The sequence below is a fragment of the Haliotis asinina genome, chromosome 1 (assembly GCF_037392515.1).
Source record: "Haliotis asinina isolate JCU_RB_2024 chromosome 1, JCU_Hal_asi_v2, whole genome shotgun sequence".
Lineage (NCBI taxonomy): Eukaryota > Metazoa > Mollusca > Gastropoda > Lepetellida > Haliotidae > Haliotis > Haliotis asinina.
In genome coordinates, this window is record NC_090280.1 from 13,981,063 (window position 1) to 14,001,048 (window position 19,986).

The following is a 19,986-nucleotide window of genomic DNA, read 5'->3' on the forward strand; positions in this document are numbered from 1 at the left end:
ATAATGTTGATACTCTCTGGTAGCATTTTGTTTTCAATATTAATCTAGTGTGATTGTACAATAAAAAAAATTCATTTTATACTATAAATCTTTATAAATCTTTTTATAAATCTTGTTATTACAAAAACCTGTTTTTTGACTGATAATCATTTTCAATTCCTGTTTTTTAAAGTAAAGTAAAGTGTCAAATCCTACTTACTACCTTGAAAAGTCATTTTCCTGCTTTATTTTATATCAATACAGAGATATCTGTGTAAAAAATACTTATTGAATGAAAAAAGTCTACAATTTACTTTCAAGAGAACTTTTACTGACATACTACATTTTACAGACGGTGTCACATAGGGGCTCCACTTGTCAAAGAATTGCCGTGGTGAATTACTATTGTTATTACACAGATTAGGGGTACATTTTTCTACATGATACAAATTAAGCTTTTGCAATGACATTTTGATATTTTGTATCCAACTTCCTTAAATGCATTTAATCGTTAGAACTTTTGTCCTATTTTGTATATGTTAGATGTGTCTATATATATTTATATATTTTTGTATTCATGCTTTTGTCAGTATCATATTGCAATGAAAAACTCAGCTCTTATGTCTGTTGATCAATATTTCAGTTATTGGAAAGTGTCGTAGATTTGTAAATTTCCTTTGTGTGGTACGGCAGTACGATGCTATTCACTTTTAAACTGTTTGTAATACCACACCTTTTTCAGCCGACAATAACGTTTTCTTGGTTCCTGAAACTAGATCGCCGTTCATATACTGCATGAAAAACGGTGCAACCAAATTAATAATGTTTCAGAATGGTGCGCGAAATACACACCATTTCGGGAAGCGCAGGTAATATTTCCAAACAATCATCCTCATCCTGAATTGAAACATTAGATTTGTTGGCCTTATTTAACAATGATGCATTTGTTCCTATGGACAGTCACAACAGATAACAATGAATGTGAAAAATGTCACTCATATATTTGCGAACACTGCAAATGTAAATTAAGATAAAATAATCGCCGTTAAGAACATGATCTGTTACAGTTAATGTGCAATGTATGGGTCGCGATCCAACATGTATGTAGCATAAATGTCGTGTCCAACACGTACGTAGCATAAATGTCGTGTCCAACACGTACGTAGCATAAATGTCGTGTCCAACATGTACGTTGCATAAATGTCGTGTCCAACACGTACGTTGCATAAATGTCGTGTCCAACACGTACGTCGCATAAATGTCGTGTCCAACACGTACGTCGCATAAATGTCGTGTCCAACATGTACGTGGCATAAATGTCGTGTCCAACACGTACGTCGCATAAATGTCGTGTCCAACACGTACGTCGCATAAATGTCGTGTCCAACAGGTACGTAGCATAAATGTCGTGTCCAACACGTACGTCGCATAAATGTCGTGTCCAACACGTACGTCGCATAAATGCCGTGTCCAACACGTACGTCGCATAAATGTCGTGTCCAACATGTACGTAGCATAAATGTCGTGTCCAACACGTACGTCGCATAAATGTCGTGTCCAACACGTACGTCGCATAAATGTCGTGTCCAACAGGTACGTAGCGTAATTGTCGTGTCCAACATGCACGTCACATAAATGTCGTGTCCAACACGTACGTCGCATAAATGGCGTCTCCAACACGTACGTCGCATAAATGTCGATCCAACATGCACGTCGCATAAATGTCGTGTACAACATTAGCATTAAACATTAGCAGTAAATTGCAGTTGGGACATTTTGGCTAATGTTATGGAAGATTTTCGGATCCCATGGGCAGTACGTAGATACATGGACTAATTGAACGCGTTATTGTTTTGCCTATCACGCAATGTTTATAGTCAACGCTGTTGCCTTACTTACTCAATCTTGTACAAGTATACGATAATAATACTATAGTTTTTCATGTTATGTCTGTTTCATGCATGTGTATGTGCGTCTATATAGCCTTTATGAACTTTATAGCCATATAACATTTTATTGATATCATCATCATGTTCGTTTGTATGATTATTCTGGTTCTTTGGGCGCACCATATATTGATTTAGATACCTACACGTGCTACCACAAAGGACGAGCATCAGGTACAGCATATGTACCCGTCGTTATGCAAGCATAGTGTCCTTTAGAGTAGTGTGGCACATCATTGGTCGCAGAATACGCCACAGAGATCCACCAGAACAGAAGCTTGCAATATCCAGAGTGGAAGGCAATACCAAAACGTCCAATGCCATTTGATACAGCCAGTGAGGAGGTTGGAGGCTGCGTTATTGCACTTACCCAGACATTAGGCTCCATTATTGATACTTATGTTAATTCTGTGGTCGGGATGGAGCAATCACCTGATAAATAATATCATGATTTCAAATGCAGATCATGCGACACCATGCCTACTACAAAAATGAGTTATTTGTTTGTCATGTTAGCTTCCATGCATGGACTACAATTTTTCATTCGTCTTTTTAGCGTTTCTATTTAACTATTCTTTAATGGTCAGTTTATCCAGATAGTAGATTACATTAAAATTTGGATAAGTTCCATTTCCATGTCCAATGATAACATATTGTTCCATAAATAATATTTTAGTGTTAATTTGCTCCTGTGCAAAGAACAGTTACCGCGTGCAGCACAGTATCGACAGTGAGTTGTGCGGTGAGATTGTGTCAGTGACTGGATAATTTGAACCTGCTAATACATCTTTGCTAGATATCAACAGTGGAAATATATGAAGGAACAGTGTATAAAATCACCCGGATGTCATATATGAACATGTTGTACTCTGCAATAAAATATATCCACTTAACAATCGTTCGTTGTGTGATTGCTCCGTGAAGATCAGGGGTAGAATAGGTCTTCAGCAACACATGCTTGCCACAAGAGGCGACTATGCTTGTCGTAAGAGGCGTCTAACGAAATCGTGTGGTCAGGTTCGCTGACATGGTTGACACATGTCATCGGTTCCCAGTTGCGCAGATAGATACTCTTGCTGTTCATCACTGGACAGTCTGGTTCAGACTCGACTATTTACAGATCGCCGCCATATGGCTGGAATATTGCTGAGTGCGGTGTAAAACTTCACTCACTGCTCTGAACAAAAGAATTGTCAGAGGTTGGTCTCGCAGGTCTCACTGATCTCACCGCATATTATCTCATTTATAAGTCGGTTTGTATCAATGGTCACAACAGGAGTGACATGGAATTGACGAAGATTGCACAGGTTTCTGTAATGCGAATGGCTTTAGACTCGCATCTTCTGAAATTATTGAATTTATTCTACAAATATCCAATATACAAGAAATGGCTATTTCAATCTATCAGTCACATGGTCAGTCGCGAAAGTATCGAAAGTGTTGGGGTTTTTTCCCCTATCTATGGTATTTCCAAAGGAGGACTGTTTTTATCTTCATCAGAACACTGTCAACGGTCTTCTGACAGACAATTACTAATGCATTTAACTTAAATGCGACAGCAAGTTCCATACATAATAGACATTTGGCCTGGAATCCGTTGATGCTGATGATAGTGCCTCGTATCACAGACAGAAAGTCAACAGTACGTTTCCGAAGGGGAGAATATCTGTTTTGGTTGAACTGACGTTCAGCTCCCAGTCTAATGTTCTACCATCCAGCTATGAGAATGTCATGAATGTTCTTGTAAGCGCCATGCACATCATCTCAAAATATGTTCATAACTGCATGAGATTATAGCATACGTATTTGTCTGTGTATATTTGTGTTATAAGGCGCAATCAGCAATATTCCATGGCATCCATGAGAGAGAGAGATCGTTGTTGAGGCTCAACACTGTCATCACCTCGGCCTGCTCTTCATCATAATGTTGCTGCAACCAGGAAGTTCAAATTTAGAGTCACTTCATCGATATTGTGACTGGTACAAGTCAAAGCCTTACAATGTCGACAAAGAACAGTAAAGCGACCACAATAGCACGGCCTTTGACTTTAAAATAATAGCACTACATGCTTGACCGTGATTCATTTGTCACAAGGTGTGCAAAACGGAGGATCCTCGCCTTTCAATGTCGCATGGCGGCCTCCTCAAATCTGGACTGACAATAAGAATATGCAGGGTTTTTTTTCATGTGATTTATAAATTCCTTTTTGGGTGTCTCGCTTCTTCTACATCAGATCACGTATGTAAAATCAAATTACTATATAATCTGCGTATTGGATAAGAGACCCGTGAAGGTCCGGGGTAGAACAGGCCTTCAGCAACCCATGCTTGCCATAAAAGGCGACCATGCTTGTCGTAAGAAGCGACTAACGGGATCGGGTGGTCAGGCTCGCTGACTTGGTTGACACATGTCATCGGTTCCCATTTGCGCAGATCGTTGCTTAAGCTGTTGATCACTGGACTGTCCAGACTCGATTATTTACAGACCGCCGCCATATACCTGGACTATTGGTGAGTGCGGCGTAAAACTAATCCCACTCACTCACTGGATAAGAAGTGATGTTACAGATTTGTATAGTGCTGCTTTAGCTGCAGCATCAGTATCTATATACTATATCTATATCAGTTGATATTTTCAACATCAAGCACAGCGGAATCTGGAACTAAAAGTGAGACTGAGATGGATGGTTATGTCACTATCCGGAACATTGGCATCAAGTTGTGTCAGCTAAAATGTATTGAACATGGAGCATGTTTGAATTTCGAATACGAGATTCAAACCTTAACTTGTCGCTTATCTACAGGTGAATCGAAGAAGACTGAGATGAAAGAACAATACATTTCTCATTCAAGCAATCATTCAGTTGTAAGTAGAATTGGCAAATAATCACGATAAACATCTTCTAAGAAGAATGAGTGAATGAGTGAGTGTGTGAGTTGAGTTTTACGCAATACTCGACAATATTCCAACCATATGGCGGCGGTCTGTAAATAATCGAGTCTGAACCAGGCAGTCCAGTGATCAACAGCATGAGCATCTATCTGCGAAACTGGGAACCGATGGCATGTGTCAACCAAGTCAGCGAGCGTGAGCATCGGATCCCGTTATCCCCTTACGACAAGCATAGTGGCCTTATATGGCAAGCATGGGTTCTAAGAATGATGATGGTAGTACCGGTGGGTAAAATCAAGTCAATCATTTAATAGACCCTGGAAACTTCAAAAACAGTATCAAATATCGTTATACTTAATGAGGCGTCCGTTTGGAAATGTCCTGCTCATGCCATCCATATAGGCTTTCTTGGATTGATGCAAGCTTGGGCCCCGTTGTTCAAAACAACTATATCTTGTGAAGCTTTACCTTCTACCTTGACTAAGGTTGACGTCCCGTTGCATGAATCTACCTTACGTTAAGGTACCCTTAGTTAAATGTGACTAATCTTGACCGCCAAGCTTGTAGTATAGACTTCATGTGTTCTTATCCTGGGAGAAATTCAGGAGCGAAAAGGTCTTTGTACTTAACTAAGGAAGGGAAGTCCCAAGTAGAGCGCAAGGTTCTTCTGACCAATTATAAGAGGCTTTGTGGACTGATGATATTTTGTCCTGGAACCCCTGCCATATCACATTATGGTGGCACATAAGTACATAAACGTACTAGTGAGTGAGTGTATGTGTTTTTACGTCGCTTTTAGCTATCTTTCATCAATATCACGGCGAGAGACACCAGCTATGCGTTTCCCATATTGTACCCATGTGGGGAATAGAACCCAGGTTCGGAGAACACTTTAACCACTTGGCTACCCCACCGTCCCGATAAACCTAGTAGAATCTGTACTGAGCAGATAACTGCAAATATCACATATTTTTGTTTTACATTTTACAGCTTTCTAAATGGCATTGTGTGCTCATGCCTTTTGGCCGTGGGAGTCATGCCAATAAACTCTTGCCAAATTGGTATAATGTCGGTTATACAGTCATCCGGTTGACGGACATTCTTTTTGAGAAAGTTTCCATGGTTTAATTTGTTAGGTCGTTCAAATTTGGTTAACTGTCATTTAGAAGCGTTCAAAGATTTACCCATGATCCTTTTCTGATTCTGACATGGACGTGATCTGGCACTTTATACGATGGTAGTTCTTGCTGATACACCTCAAGCTAAAGCAAAGCCTCTCAGCTATATCCCCACGCTCTGAAGAGAGTGAGTGAGTTAATATTTACTTTCATATCGGCAATATTTCAGCCATATCGCGACGAGAACAAGCTACTTTTACAGGGAAAAGGTTAGAGTTTTTCAGAAATATATTTAAAAGTAGTAAGCTATCTGAAAATGAAATAACTGCAGACAGTACCAAATACAAACGGGCTATAGATCACCAATAACTGAAGTTAAATAACCATACTAAAGTCAGTGGGGACTTGCTGTACTTATGCTACCCGCATGGGCCCTCGTTCTGAAATGGAATTACAGCGCGAATGCATAACAAAACAATATCATCAAGGAGAAACCACACCTGCTGTCTCAGGGCATGACTAGGAGTTGCATAAATATGGATCCCCAAATACTGTATATGCACAGTCTTGTTATATTGATTACACCTCAGGTGATTCGGGTAAGGGTTTTCATAATATCTGGAATCCTTTCAGCACAATTGAATCTATTTGGGAAAATACTTCAGCAAAATCCCAGTCATGATATATTACGTAACAGTTTCTAGTCCTTCACAGTTCTACGGAGACCGTTGACAGGTTCTGAAAAATACCTAGTGAAGTATAACATATACATGTGGTTATACATGACATATATATAAGAATGTAAATCGTATGATACTAAAAACGAAATATAATCTTACATAGTTCTTTCTCTTGTTTGAAGTTGCCGACTAGTTCCAGGTGCAGCCAAGACTTGCGGTCTCGGATTTAGATGTGTGGTGACTCGGTCTGGAAAGGCTGTTTGTGTACAAGGTAACGGCTGCTCAGTTCACTTGTTCACTTGTAGAGGCCAGCATCAAGGACGATACTTGTATTATCAACAGACGTACATTTACAGTACTATTGCAAGCTATGGTGTTGCTGGGAACGAAAATAATGATTTGGAGAATAAAAAGGATAAGATAACAAACCCTTGATATTCCTGAAAAACTCACATGTTCGGTTTTGTTGACTACAGTGTCCCAGACCGATTATACCTAATGATTGCCTCCTCCGCCAGTTCACCTGAGGAAGGTTCACATGGAACCAGCCAAATCTTCTTGACGTTTTCCTCTTTTTCTTTATTCTTCTGTTTGGGGGTATTGCTTTGATTTGTTTTGGCCCTTTTTGTTATTGTTTTCATTTTGCCATTATTTTACATTTTCGTGGGGTGACCTGAAAAATGACGGGCCTGATATATAGTCTCCTCCGTAAAGGATTGCATGAGTGAGTGAGTATACGTATGGTCTTGTACGCCACTTTGTGCAATATACCAGCAATGTCACATCGGGGAACAACAGAAATGTTCTTTACACAATTGTACCCATGTAGGGAATTCGAATCCGGGTCTTCATTGTGAGGCGCGAACGCCATCAAATACTAGGCTATCCTACCTCCAAGGATATGTATGAATATTGCTTGATGATGGGGACAGGTCAGGTAGTGATCACTCACCGAAACACAAACCCTTCAGAATGCCACAGAAGTCAGTCAGCATCGTGTATGCACACCAGTCCATCAATACAGGCACTACCACAACTACACACAGGAGATAATGCCAGATATCTGATCGCAAGAAATGCTGGCTGAGACAGGGACTCATATTTGATCCTTGTAGCATCTTGCAGATTCCCGAGCATATTCAGTGTAATTCTATCCAATGGTATTCCATTCTAAATTCCCAGTTCTGTATTTACTCGACCCGAGATGATCGTGTACAGCAGACAGTTATACACCAATTCTCTGTATAGCGGAACCTGCATTTTCATCAGACTGTGACTGGCCAAGGGAATGTTCACTTTTCTTGATTTGTCCATATTCAAGGAGGTGTTACCAGTTAAAACTTTCACAGAAAGTCAAGGTTATTGGCTCCATTTTACAGAGATTTGGTGTATAGCTGCTAAAACTCTCCCATATGTAACAGGATTGCCTGGAGACCGTCGTTATGCAAGCATAGTGTCCTTTAGAGTAGTGTGGCACATCATTGGTCGCAGAATACGCCACAGAGATCCACCAGAACAGAAGCTTGCAATATCCAGAGTGGAAGGCAATACCAAAACGTCCAATGCCATTTGATACAGCCAGTGAGGAGGTTGGAGGCTGCGTTATTGCACTTACCCAGACATTAGGCTCCATTATTGATACTTATGTTAATTCTGTGGTCGGGATGGAGCAATCACCTGATAAATAATATCATGATTTCAAATGCAGATCATGCGACACCATGCCTACTACAAAAATGAGTTATTTGTTTGTCATGTTAGCTTCCATGCATGGACTACAATTTTTCATTCGTCTTTTTAGCGTTTCTATTTAACTATTCTTTAATGGTCAGTTTATCCAGATAGTAGATTACATTAAAATTTGGATAAGTTCCATTTCCATGTCCAATGATAACATATTGTTCCATAAATAATATTTTAGTGTTAATTTGCTCCTGTGCAAAGAACAGTTACCGCGTGCAGCACAGTATCGACAGTGAGTTGTACGGTGAGATTGTGTCAGTGACTGGATAATTTGAACCTGCTAATACATCTTTGCTAGATATCAACAGTGGAAATATATGAAGGAACAGTGTATAAAATCACCCGGATGTCATATATGAACATGTTGTACTCTGCAATAAAATATATCCACTTAACAATCGTTCGTTGTGTGATTGCTCCGTGAAGATCAGGGGTAGAATAGGTCTTCAGCAACACATGCTTGCCACAAGAGGCGACTATGCTTGTCGTAAGAGGCGTCTAACGAAATCGTGTGGTCAGGTTCGCTGACATGGTTGACACATGTCATCGGTTCCCAGTTGCGCAGATAGATACTCTTGCTGTTCATCACTGGACAGTCTGGTTCAGACTCGACTATTTACAGATCGCCGCCATATGGCTGGAATATTGCTGAGTGCGGTGTAAAACTTCACTCACTGCTCTGAACAAAAGAATTGTCAGAGGTTGGTCTCGCAGGTCTCACTGATCTCACCGCATATTATCTCATTTATAAGTCGGTTTGTATCAATGGTCACAACAGGAGTGACATGGAATTGACGAAGATTGCACAGGTTTCTGTAATGCGAATGGCTTTAGACTCGCATCTTCTGAAATTATTGAATTTATTCTACAAATATCCAATATACAAGAAATGGCTATTTCAATCTATCAGTCACATGGTCAGTCGCGAAAGTATCGAAAGTGTTGGGGTTTTTTCCCCTATCTATGGTATTTCCAAAGGAGGACTGTTTTTATCTTCATCAGAACACTGTCAACGGTCTTCTGACAGACAATTACTAATGCATTTAACTTAAATGCGACAGCAAGTTCCATACATAATAGACATTTGGCCTGGAATCCGTTGATGCTGATGATAGTGCCTCGTATCACAGACAGAAAGTCAACAGTACGTTTCCGAAGGGGAGAATATCTGTTTTGGTTGAACTGACGTTCAGCTCCCAGTCTAATGTTCTACCATCCAGCTATGAGAATGTCATGAATGTTCTTGTAAGCGCCATGCACATCATCTCAAAATATGTTCATAACTGCATGAGATTATAGCATACGTATTTGTCTGTGTATATTTGTGTTATAAGGCGCAATCAGCAATATTCCATGGCATCCATGAGAGAGAGAGATCGTTGTTGAGGCTCAACACTGTCATCACCTCGGCCTGCTCTTCATCATAATGTTGCTGCAACCAGGAAGTTCAAATTTAGAGTCACTTCATCGATATTGTGACTGGTACAAGTCAAAGCCTTACAATGTCGACAAAGAACAGTAAAGCGACCACAATAGCACGGCCTTTGACTTTAAAATAATAGCACTACATGCTTGACCGTGATTCATTTGTCACAAGGTGTGCAAAACGGAGGATCCTCGCCTTTCAATGTCGCATGGCGGCCTCCTCAAATCTGGACTGACAATAAGAATATGCAGGGTTTTTTTTCATGTGATTTATAAATTCCTTTTTGGGTGTCTCGCTTCTTCTACATCAGATCACGTATGTAAAATCAAATTACTATATAATCTGCGTATTGGATAAGAGACCCGTGAAGGTCCGGGGTAGAACAGGCCTTCAGCAACCCATGCTTGCCATAAAAGGCGACCATGCTTGTCGTAAGAAGCGACTAACGGGATCGGGTGGTCAGGCTCGCTGACTTGGTTGACACATGTCATCGGTTCCCATTTGCGCAGATCGTTGCTTAAGCTGTTGATCACTGGACTGTCCAGACTCGATTATTTACAGACCGCCGCCATATACCTGGACTATTGGTGAGTGCGGCGTAAAACTAATCCCACTCACTCACTGGATAAGAAGTGATGTTACAGATTTGTATAGTGCTGCTTTAGCTGCAGCATCAGTATCTATATACTATATCTATATCAGTTGATATTTTCAACATCAAGCACAGCGGAATCTGGAACTAAAAGTGAGACTGAGATGGATGGTTATGTCACTATCCGGAACATTGGCATCAAGTTGTGTCAGCTAAAATGTATTGAACATGGAGCATGTTTGAATTTCGAATACGAGATTCAAACCTTAACTTGTCGCTTATCTACAGGTGAATCGAAGAAGACTGAGATGAAAGAACAATACATTTCTCATTCAAGCAATCATTCAGTTGTAAGTAGAATTGGCAAATAATCACGATAAACATCTTCTAAGAAGAATGAGTGAATGAGTGAGTGTGTGAGTTGAGTTTTACGCAATACTCGACAATATTCCAACCATATGGCGGCGGTCTGTAAATAATCGAGTCTGAACCAGGCAGTCCAGTGATCAACAGCATGAGCATCTATCTGCGAAACTGGGAACCGATGGCATGTGTCAACCAAGTCAGCGAGCGTGAGCATCGGATCCCGTTATCCCCTTACGACAAGCATAGTGGCCTTATATGGCAAGCATGGGTTCTAAGAATGATGATGGTAGTACCGGTGGGTAAAATCAAGTCAATCATTTAATAGACCCTGGAAACTTCAAAAACAGTATCAAATATCGTTATACTTAATGAGGCGTCCGTTTGGAAATGTCCTGCTCATGCCATCCATATAGGCTTTCTTGGATTGATGCAAGCTTGGGCCCCGTTGTTCAAAACAACTATATCTTGTGAAGCTTTACCTTCTACCTTGACTAAGGTTGACGTCCCGTTGCATGAATCTACCTTACGTTAAGGTACCCTTAGTTAAATGTGACTAATCTTGACCGCCAAGCTTGTAGTATAGACTTCATGTGTTCTTATCCTGGGAGAAATTCAGGAGCGAAAAGGTCTTTGTACTTAACTAAGGAAGGGAAGTCCCAAGTAGAGCGCAAGGTTCTTCTGACCAATTATAAGAGGCTTTGTGGACTGATGATATTTTGTCCTGGAACCCCTGCCATATCACATTATGGTGGCACATAAGTACATAAACGTACTAGTGAGTGAGTGTATGTGTTTTTACGTCGCTTTTAGCTATCTTTCATCAATATCACGGCGAGAGACACCAGCTATGCGTTTCCCATATTGTACCCATGTGGGGAATAGAACCCAGGTTCGGAGAACACTTTAACCACTTGGCTACCCCACCGTCCCGATAAACCTAGTAGAATCTGTACTGAGCAGATAACTGCAAATATCACATATTTTTGTTTTACATTTTACAGCTTTCTAAATGGCATTGTGTGCTCATGCCTTTTGGCCGTGGGAGTCATGCCAATAAACTCTTGCCAAATTGGTATAATGTCGGTTATACAGTCATCCGGTTGACGGACATTCTTTTTGAGAAAGTTTCCATGGTTTAATTTGTTAGGTCGTTCAAATTTGGTTAACTGTCATTTAGAAGCGTTCAAAGATTTACCCATGATCCTTTTCTGATTCTGACATGGACGTGATCTGGCACTTTATACGATGGTAGTTCTTGCTGATACACCTCAAGCTAAAGCAAAGCCTCTCAGCTATATCCCCACGCTCTGAAGAGAGTGAGTGAGTTAATATTTACTTTCATATCGGCAATATTTCAGCCATATCGCGACGAGAACAAGCTACTTTTACAGGGAAAAGGTTAGAGTTTTTCAGAAATATATTTAAAAGTAGTAAGCTATCTGAAAATGAAATAACTGCAGACAGTACCAAATACAAACGGGCTATAGATCACCAATAACTGAAGTTAAATAACCATACTAAAGTCAGTGGGGACTTGCTGTACTTATGCTACCCGCATGGGCCCTCGTTCTGAAATGGAATTACAGCGCGAATGCATAACAAAACAATATCATCAAGGAGAAACCACACCTGCTGTCTCAGGGCATGACTAGGAGTTGCATAAATATGGATCCCCAAATACTGTATATGCACAGTCTTGTTATATTGATTACACCTCAGGTGATTCGGGTAAGGGTTTTCATAATATCTGGAATCCTTTCAGCACAATTGAATCTATTTGGGAAAATACTTCAGCAAAATCCCAGTCATGATATATTACGTAACAGTTTCTAGTCCTTCACAGTTCTACGGAGACCGTTGCAGAGATATTTTTTCATTTCAGTTACTTGACAGGTTCTGAAAAATACCTAGTGAAGTATAACATATACATGTGGTTATACATGACATATATATAAGAATGTAAATCGTATGATACTAAAAACGAAATATAATCTTACATAGTTCTTTCTCTTGTTTGAAGTTGCCGACTAGTTCCAGGTGCAGCCAAGACTTGCGGTCTCGGATTTAGATGTGTGGTGACTCGGTCTGGAAAGGCTGTTTGTGTACAAGGTAACGGCTGCTCAGTTCACTTGTTCACTTGTAGAGGCCAGCATCAAGGACGATACTTGTATTATCAACAGACGTACATTTACAGTACTATTGCAAGCTATGGTGTTGCTGGGAACGAAAATAATGATTTGGAGAATAAAAAGGATAAGATAACAAACCCTTGATATTCCTGAAAAACTCACATGTTCGGTTTTGTTGACTACAGTGTCCCAGACCGATTATACCTAATGATTGCCTCCTCCGCCAGTTCACCTGAGGAAGGTTCACATGGAACCAGCCAAATCTTCTTGACGTTTTCCTCTTTTTCTTTATTCTTCTGTTTGGGGGTATTGCTTTGATTTGTTTTGGCCCTTTTTGTTATTGTTTTCATTTTGCCATTATTTTACATTTTCGTGGGGTGACCTGAAAAATGACGGGCCTGATATATAGTCTCCTCCGTAAAGGATTGCATGAGTGAGTGAGTATACGTATGGTCTTGTACGCCACTTTGTGCAATATACCAGCAATGTCACATCGGGGAACAACAGAAATGTTCTTTACACAATTGTACCCATGTAGGGAATTCGAATCCGGGTCTTCATTGTGAGGCGCGAACGCCATCAAATACTAGGCTATCCTACCTCCAAGGATATGTATGAATATTGCTTGATGATGGGGACAGGTCAGGTAGTGATCACTCACCGAAACACAAACCCTTCAGAATGCCACAGAAGTCAGTCAGCATCGTGTATGCACACCAGTCCATCAATACAGGCACTACCACAACTACACACAGGAGATAATGCCAGATATCTGATCGCAAGAAATGCTGGGACAGGGACTCATATTTGATCCTTGTAGCGTCTTGCAGATTCCCGAGCATATTCAGTGTAATTCTATCCAGTGGTATTCCATTCTAAATTCCCAGTTCTGTATTTACTCGACCCGAGATGATCGTGTACAGCAGACAGTTATACACCAATTCTCTGTATAGCGGAACCTGCATTTTCATCAGACTGTGACTGGCCAAGGGAATGTTCACTTTTCTTGATTTGTCCATATTCAAGGAGGTGTTACCAGTTAAAACTTTCACAGAAAGTCAAGGTTATTGGCTCCATTTTACAGAGATTTGGTGTATAGCTGCTAAAACTCTCCCATATGTAAGAGGATTGCCTGGAGACATTTACACTTCCAAGCAGACTTGGCAATGAAATGATTGTGCCACTTTCCAGCGTTACACTGACTACGTTCACAAGTCCAGTAAAGAATTCAGGGTGATTTTACATGTGTTTCGCTTGTAGATATGTTGTATTTATCATTCTATTCAATTTTAATGCAGGATATTTACTCCTTGGCTGTGTATAGATATGAAGACCTGATATGAAAGCTCAAGTAGGTTTAGAAACGTTTTCCGTACAACAAATATTCACGTTACAGTCCCTACTAGTAGCTTATTTATTTATTTGTTAGTCGGGTTTTTTATTGTCTCTTTGTTGTAAGGAATGAAGAAGTAATTGATGTCATTGTATCATAGTAATATGCCAAATCTACAGATGGCAACCAGAACTGCATTGGATCATCTCCACCAAATAGCACTGACAGCCATGAATCTTCAAACAGCCTCACACTTCACGGTGCTTGTCGGGTGGGGGACCTGGATCGGGTGGTAAACATCCTATCTCGGAGTGTGGTAGACGTCAACAGTAGAGACGAGGAGAAAGGAAGGACACCACTCATGGTGGCAGCATGGAAGGGACAGGAACGGATATTTGACCTTTTAGTGAGAAAAGGAGCTAATGCAACATTAGTGGATGATAAAAGCCGCAATATCCTGCATTGGGCCTGCACAGGAGGTCATCCGGACATGGTGGAACATGTGCTCACAAGGTACAGCATGTATATCAACAGCAGAACAAATATCGGAGTAACACCCCTGATGAAGGCTGCTTATCATGGACACACAGACGTGTTTGATTACCTCGTGTCTGTCGGAGCTAATGTGTCACTGGTGGATAACGACGGCGACAATTTACTTCATTTTGCTTCCATGGGAGGACATGCCAACATGGTAGAGCACATTCTGTCACAGGACTTTGTGAACATTAACAGTAAGGGGAAACATGGAAGGACACCGTTGATGAGAGCAGCGTATTACGGAAACAGGAAAATGTTGGACCTGTTTGTGAGGAAAGGTTCTCGAATTTCCTCAGTTGATGATACTGGAGAAAACATACTACATTTGGCTTCTATGGGGGGACATCTGGAGATGGTGAAGTACATCCTGTCACATAACATGGCAGACATCAATGCCAAGGACAACGATGGCGACACCGCAGCCATGCTAGCCAAGCTTTATGGACATCGTGCAGTGTATGACTTTCTACAACATGTTTAAGTATGTGGTCACCTAACCTATACTTTGGTGAGTGATTCATTTGTTTGATAAACTGGTGGTTCTATTCACTTTGTGTAACCAATGTGTTGTGGGTTTTTTTCACACATTATAACATTTAATAACGAATTAGTTTGAGTACTCTCTGTAATTAATGAGATCTAATCAACATGTGAATTTAATTACCTCATTTTGTCAAAGACATTGTCTTTGCCCAGTTAGTGAAGGAAATCATAATGGTGTGTGTTTGAACCACTCGTGTGACTACTCGTGTGACTACTGTGGCTATACATTTTAACTCACTCACTCGTGTGACGAATAGTGATGTCACAGTATGTTTGGTTGACTTCTGTGTATGACGTATGTGTGTATAGTTGTATGTTCAATAGTATAACACAGAAGGAAACTGAATCACCTATACATCATGAGCGCCTTAATAGAGGAAATGCAATGCGTGAGCGTACATGTACAAAGAAAACAGTCGTTAAAACTGGGAATAGAGGGAGTCATTTGATACTCTGCCGTTGCATTATTTTCCATTTTCGAACCTTTTAAAGTTTATCTAATATGATTCTGCTTGTTTACTTTTTGACACTTTTTGGCGCCAATTCTGTTATATGGGTCATGAACATGGGGAGCCAATTGTATTCAAACGTGCTGCGAAACAGCATATTGATCCAGTTTTGTAGGTATTGGCAAATCTGTTGCCATGTTCTTAACTGTATCTCGGGAAACTTCAATTGTACTGAACATATTATGTGCTTCTGAACAACATTACGTTCAATAAAATATTATAGAATGTGCTTCTTGTCAGTTTATCTCTGCAATGCATGCGTCTATCTCAGCTTTATGGCTAAATGTAACTGGACAACCTATTAAGACTAGAATTATTGTTACCTTGAAGTTTTCACAGGAATATCCTAAGTGAATATTATTCAATTTTCATAATATATGATAACTGTGACATCTAGTATGAAATAATAATCTAGATAACAACGTCTGCAAAAAATCTGAGTGAATTCAGTTTTAAGCCGCACTCAGCAATATTCCAGCTGACGGCGGTCTGTAAATAATCGAGTCTGGACCAAACAATCCAGTGACCAACAATATGACCATCGATCTACGCAATTGGGAACAGATGACATGTTTTAACCATGTCAGCGAGCCTGACCATCCGATCCCGTTAGTCGCCTCTTACGACAAATATGGGTTACTGAAGACCAATATTCTAACCGGGATTTTCACGAATCCCCGGACCTGCAGCAAATGCATAAAGAAACCATAATAATTAAAGTTATGGAAATGTGTAGAGCACGTTTGCAGTGAAACATCAGTGACAGGAATACTCTCAGCACTAGTTACGTGTGATGAGTGAGTGAGTTAATATTTATCTTCACAACTGGGGATGAATAGAGTAGTACATTTCCAGTGTATAATGGCGATCGGCTCAAACCTGTTGTGTGTGGAAACAGAAACGGGTGACCATGAATGAGGCAGTAAAGAAGTATGTATAAAACAAAACAGGCGCATTAATATTGGTCGTCAGCCACTTGTAATCAAGATGTAAATAAACTGAAATGAACTGAAATTGTGTGTTTCAGGAGGTGCTGAAGTGTGAGATCCTGATAGCTGTTTGGTGTTTGCAGATTATCTACTACATTGTCTCAGGAAACAGTTAAAATAATCACAAAGTCAAAGTAATGACACGAATATTTGTCAAGGGTAGTCAGAAACGTGAATAATGAGTTCGTGATTTATGCCCTATGTTCATTCTCTATTCTGGCACATACCTCCTCCGGGTGAGGTCACTTGATGTCTGCTGATCCTTGATAGCCCGGAACAAAGTGTAAGTGGTTTGTTTGTGCAAGTTAGTGAAAGCATTTTTCCAATAATCTGGAGCTGTATCGACAGGTATCCTCTGATCTTGTGTTCACAATACTATGTTCATTTTCGTCCTAGACATAGCCTCTCTCCATTGTCTCTTGTTCGAGATTTACATGACATGAACATTCAACCACATCGTAGTCGATCAACGGCAGCCTAAGGCGATCGCTTCCGCACACCGGAAGATGCTACAAAAATTGTCACCAGACATGAAACAGGTCCTACGAGTATTTGTTATTTTGCTGTTTGTATTTTCTACATCCAAAACAAGGCAGTGTGTAGATCAGACGACTAAATCTGTGGACGATGGTTCGATGACTATCAGGAACATTGGCGTCAAGTTGTGTCAGGTAAAATGCATTGAACATGGAGCTTGTTGGAATTTTGAATATGACATTGAAACTCTAACGTGTCGTTTACCGAGGGAGGAACTAAAGAAATCCGAGAAGAAGGCTGGAATCATAAGTCTGTCAAAGAATCACTCCAACGTAAGTAACTTTGGCAAACCCTTCCAAAACCAGCCGGTATCTCTGAGTCCATCGTTCCTTTTAGATAACACCATAACTGTGTGTTTATCAATCACTATGAAATACTGATGACACACCTTTGATGTAGTAGTTCAGGTTACTGGAAAGACAAGTCAATTATCTTAAAATCTTGAAACGTAATAAGTACAGAACTGAACTGGACATCAAATAACTGCCATTGCGTCAATTCTATAAATGTCATCCACATATCCATTAAGCTGATTTCACTGAGGACTACTATGTACCTGATCAGTCAACTTCTGAGTTATAACGCTCTCTGAAATCATTGTCGTAACAGCATGTTCAAAAGGTGTGATCATTTCTCAACAGGAGACAGTTGTCAGTTGGAATATTTGTTTTACCTCATTATCAGGCTGTCTTGTGGATGCAATTGTCAGGTACTTGATGCAGAGATGTACATTTGTATATATGTATAATTGACTATCAGACCTTTATGGAATACCTCATAAAGCACTTATAGTTAATCCGAAAAGAAATCCGACTCGTATTCATGATGAAAGATCATGGAAGATAATTAAGGTTTCGTCTATTGGGATGTGTACTTCTTAACAAAATATTCATGGTTTCAGTAGAGTATTTTCTATGCAGTGTGTGGAGTGTGTGTGTGTGTGTGTGTGTGTGTGTGTCTGTGTCTCTCTGTGTGTGTGCGTTTGTGTGTGCGAGCATGCGTGTGAGTGTGTGTGTCAAATTCATGCCCGAGTGGATGCATGATGCACATGCATGTCGATTTCAATCTTGCGTTTGTGAGAACTTGCCCTTTCCACAAGCAAAAACATTCCTAACCTAAAATCTCAAACAGTTCTTTACCTGGTTAAGCACACTATACGGCCACGATTCCTGTTTTCCTCCAACTTGACTCCCACTGTATATATCTGAAAAACATAGTGTTACGGTTAAGAGTTTACCGTGACAACAATTTAAGAAATCCCCTTGTAAACCAGCAAAACAGAACAAAGACAAGTTGTTTACGTTCACATTCTATTGTTACGAGGGCAAGGTATACAAAGTCACAACGGCAACCAGCCTATTTATATATAAACTAAGTCATTCAAGAAAGTTCAGGCACAAACAAACATCGTCAACACTGTAGAATGCCCTAGAATAAGTCTCCCGGAAGTAAACATCGAAAACTAGGAGCAGGTAAATTCCGGAAAATCAGAATGCTGAAAGTGTTGACCAGATATTAAAACGTAATGTGACCCATAATATTTACTATTCAAAACACTAAACATTGTGACCCAATAATAATTATTACTGAATTAATAACAAAAATATACAGAAAGTACACTCATAACAATAGGGCCAAATACTCCACTGATACTTAAAGGTCCCTTCCAGTATTACGTGTCTTTTGCCTTTTAGTATATACTGTAATTCGTGCTGTTCCCGAGGTAATGACAGATACCCAGTGAGCATATGGTTATACTTTTGTAATACATAAACATAAATCCCTTCTACATTATAGAATCCTACAGACCAAAAGGCTCCGAGAAACACCGGGTTAGATTTGATCTCCATCAAGTCCTTCCTGTCATGAAAGGTGACTAACAGTATTGGGGGCTCCCTGACTTGGCTCATGCATGTCCTGGGATCGATGTGTATTGCTTACATCGGTACATCGGTACTTGATGATGATGTTAATCACTGAATTGCCTGGTCCGGAGTCTGACATAAGATTGTTGAGTGTACCGTTAGACAACAAACCCACATAGTATTCTCACGGTCCTTCCTTTTTTGTTTGAAGGTCACGACCAGTCGCTGTACATCCAAGACTTGCACAGTGGGGTTAAGATGTTTGTCGACCCGATATGGACATGTTGTGTGTGTAAAAGGTAGGGGCCAGTATTTTCGACATTTTCTGCTGTGTGCTCTTGGGTCTTGCTCTGCAACAGTTCTATGTTATCAGGCAGACATTAATGTATCGGGGATCGGATACTCCAGGGCGACCATGCATATGATACAACCACTAACCCAGTCGTTAGTCATGCTCACGTGTTTTATGTAAATGAGCGGCAGATCAAGGCATAAGAAGATAATGGGTGGACAGATGACTATGTTCGGTTTATCTAAGAAAGACCAAGGCCCCTATTTCAGGTCAGGTCCACTCAACTGTACAAATCAGTACACTTCAGTTTGGCATAAGTAAGGTTCAGTCTATGCATGTCATCCTGAATCTGATTCTATCAGACTCAAGAATGTAGGACCGTCCAAACAATGAGGACTTGAAAACGGAAATTCGAATTGTATTCTTCTGACGAAACCTGATTGAAGTTATATAAGATGTAGCAAAATGTGACATGCAAATGCTCTCTCTAAAATGTACTATTTACA

General features: G+C 40.2%; 1 protein-coding gene across 1 annotated transcript in view; it reads left to right on the forward strand.

The window, feature by feature from the left end:
• Nucleotides 1–1,353: 1,353 nt before the first annotated feature.
• The window catches only part of LOC137295063 (putative ankyrin repeat protein RF_0381), a 30,955-nt gene continuing 12,322 nt past the window's right edge, over nt 1,354–19,986 (forward strand). Inside the window, exons 1-2 of the mRNA XM_067826375.1 lie at nt 1,354–1,369; nt 14,385–15,194. Of these exons, the coding sequence (XP_067682476.1) occupies nt 1,354–1,369; nt 14,385–15,194 (826 nt within the window). The remainder of the gene's footprint in view (nt 1,370–14,384; nt 15,195–19,986) is intronic.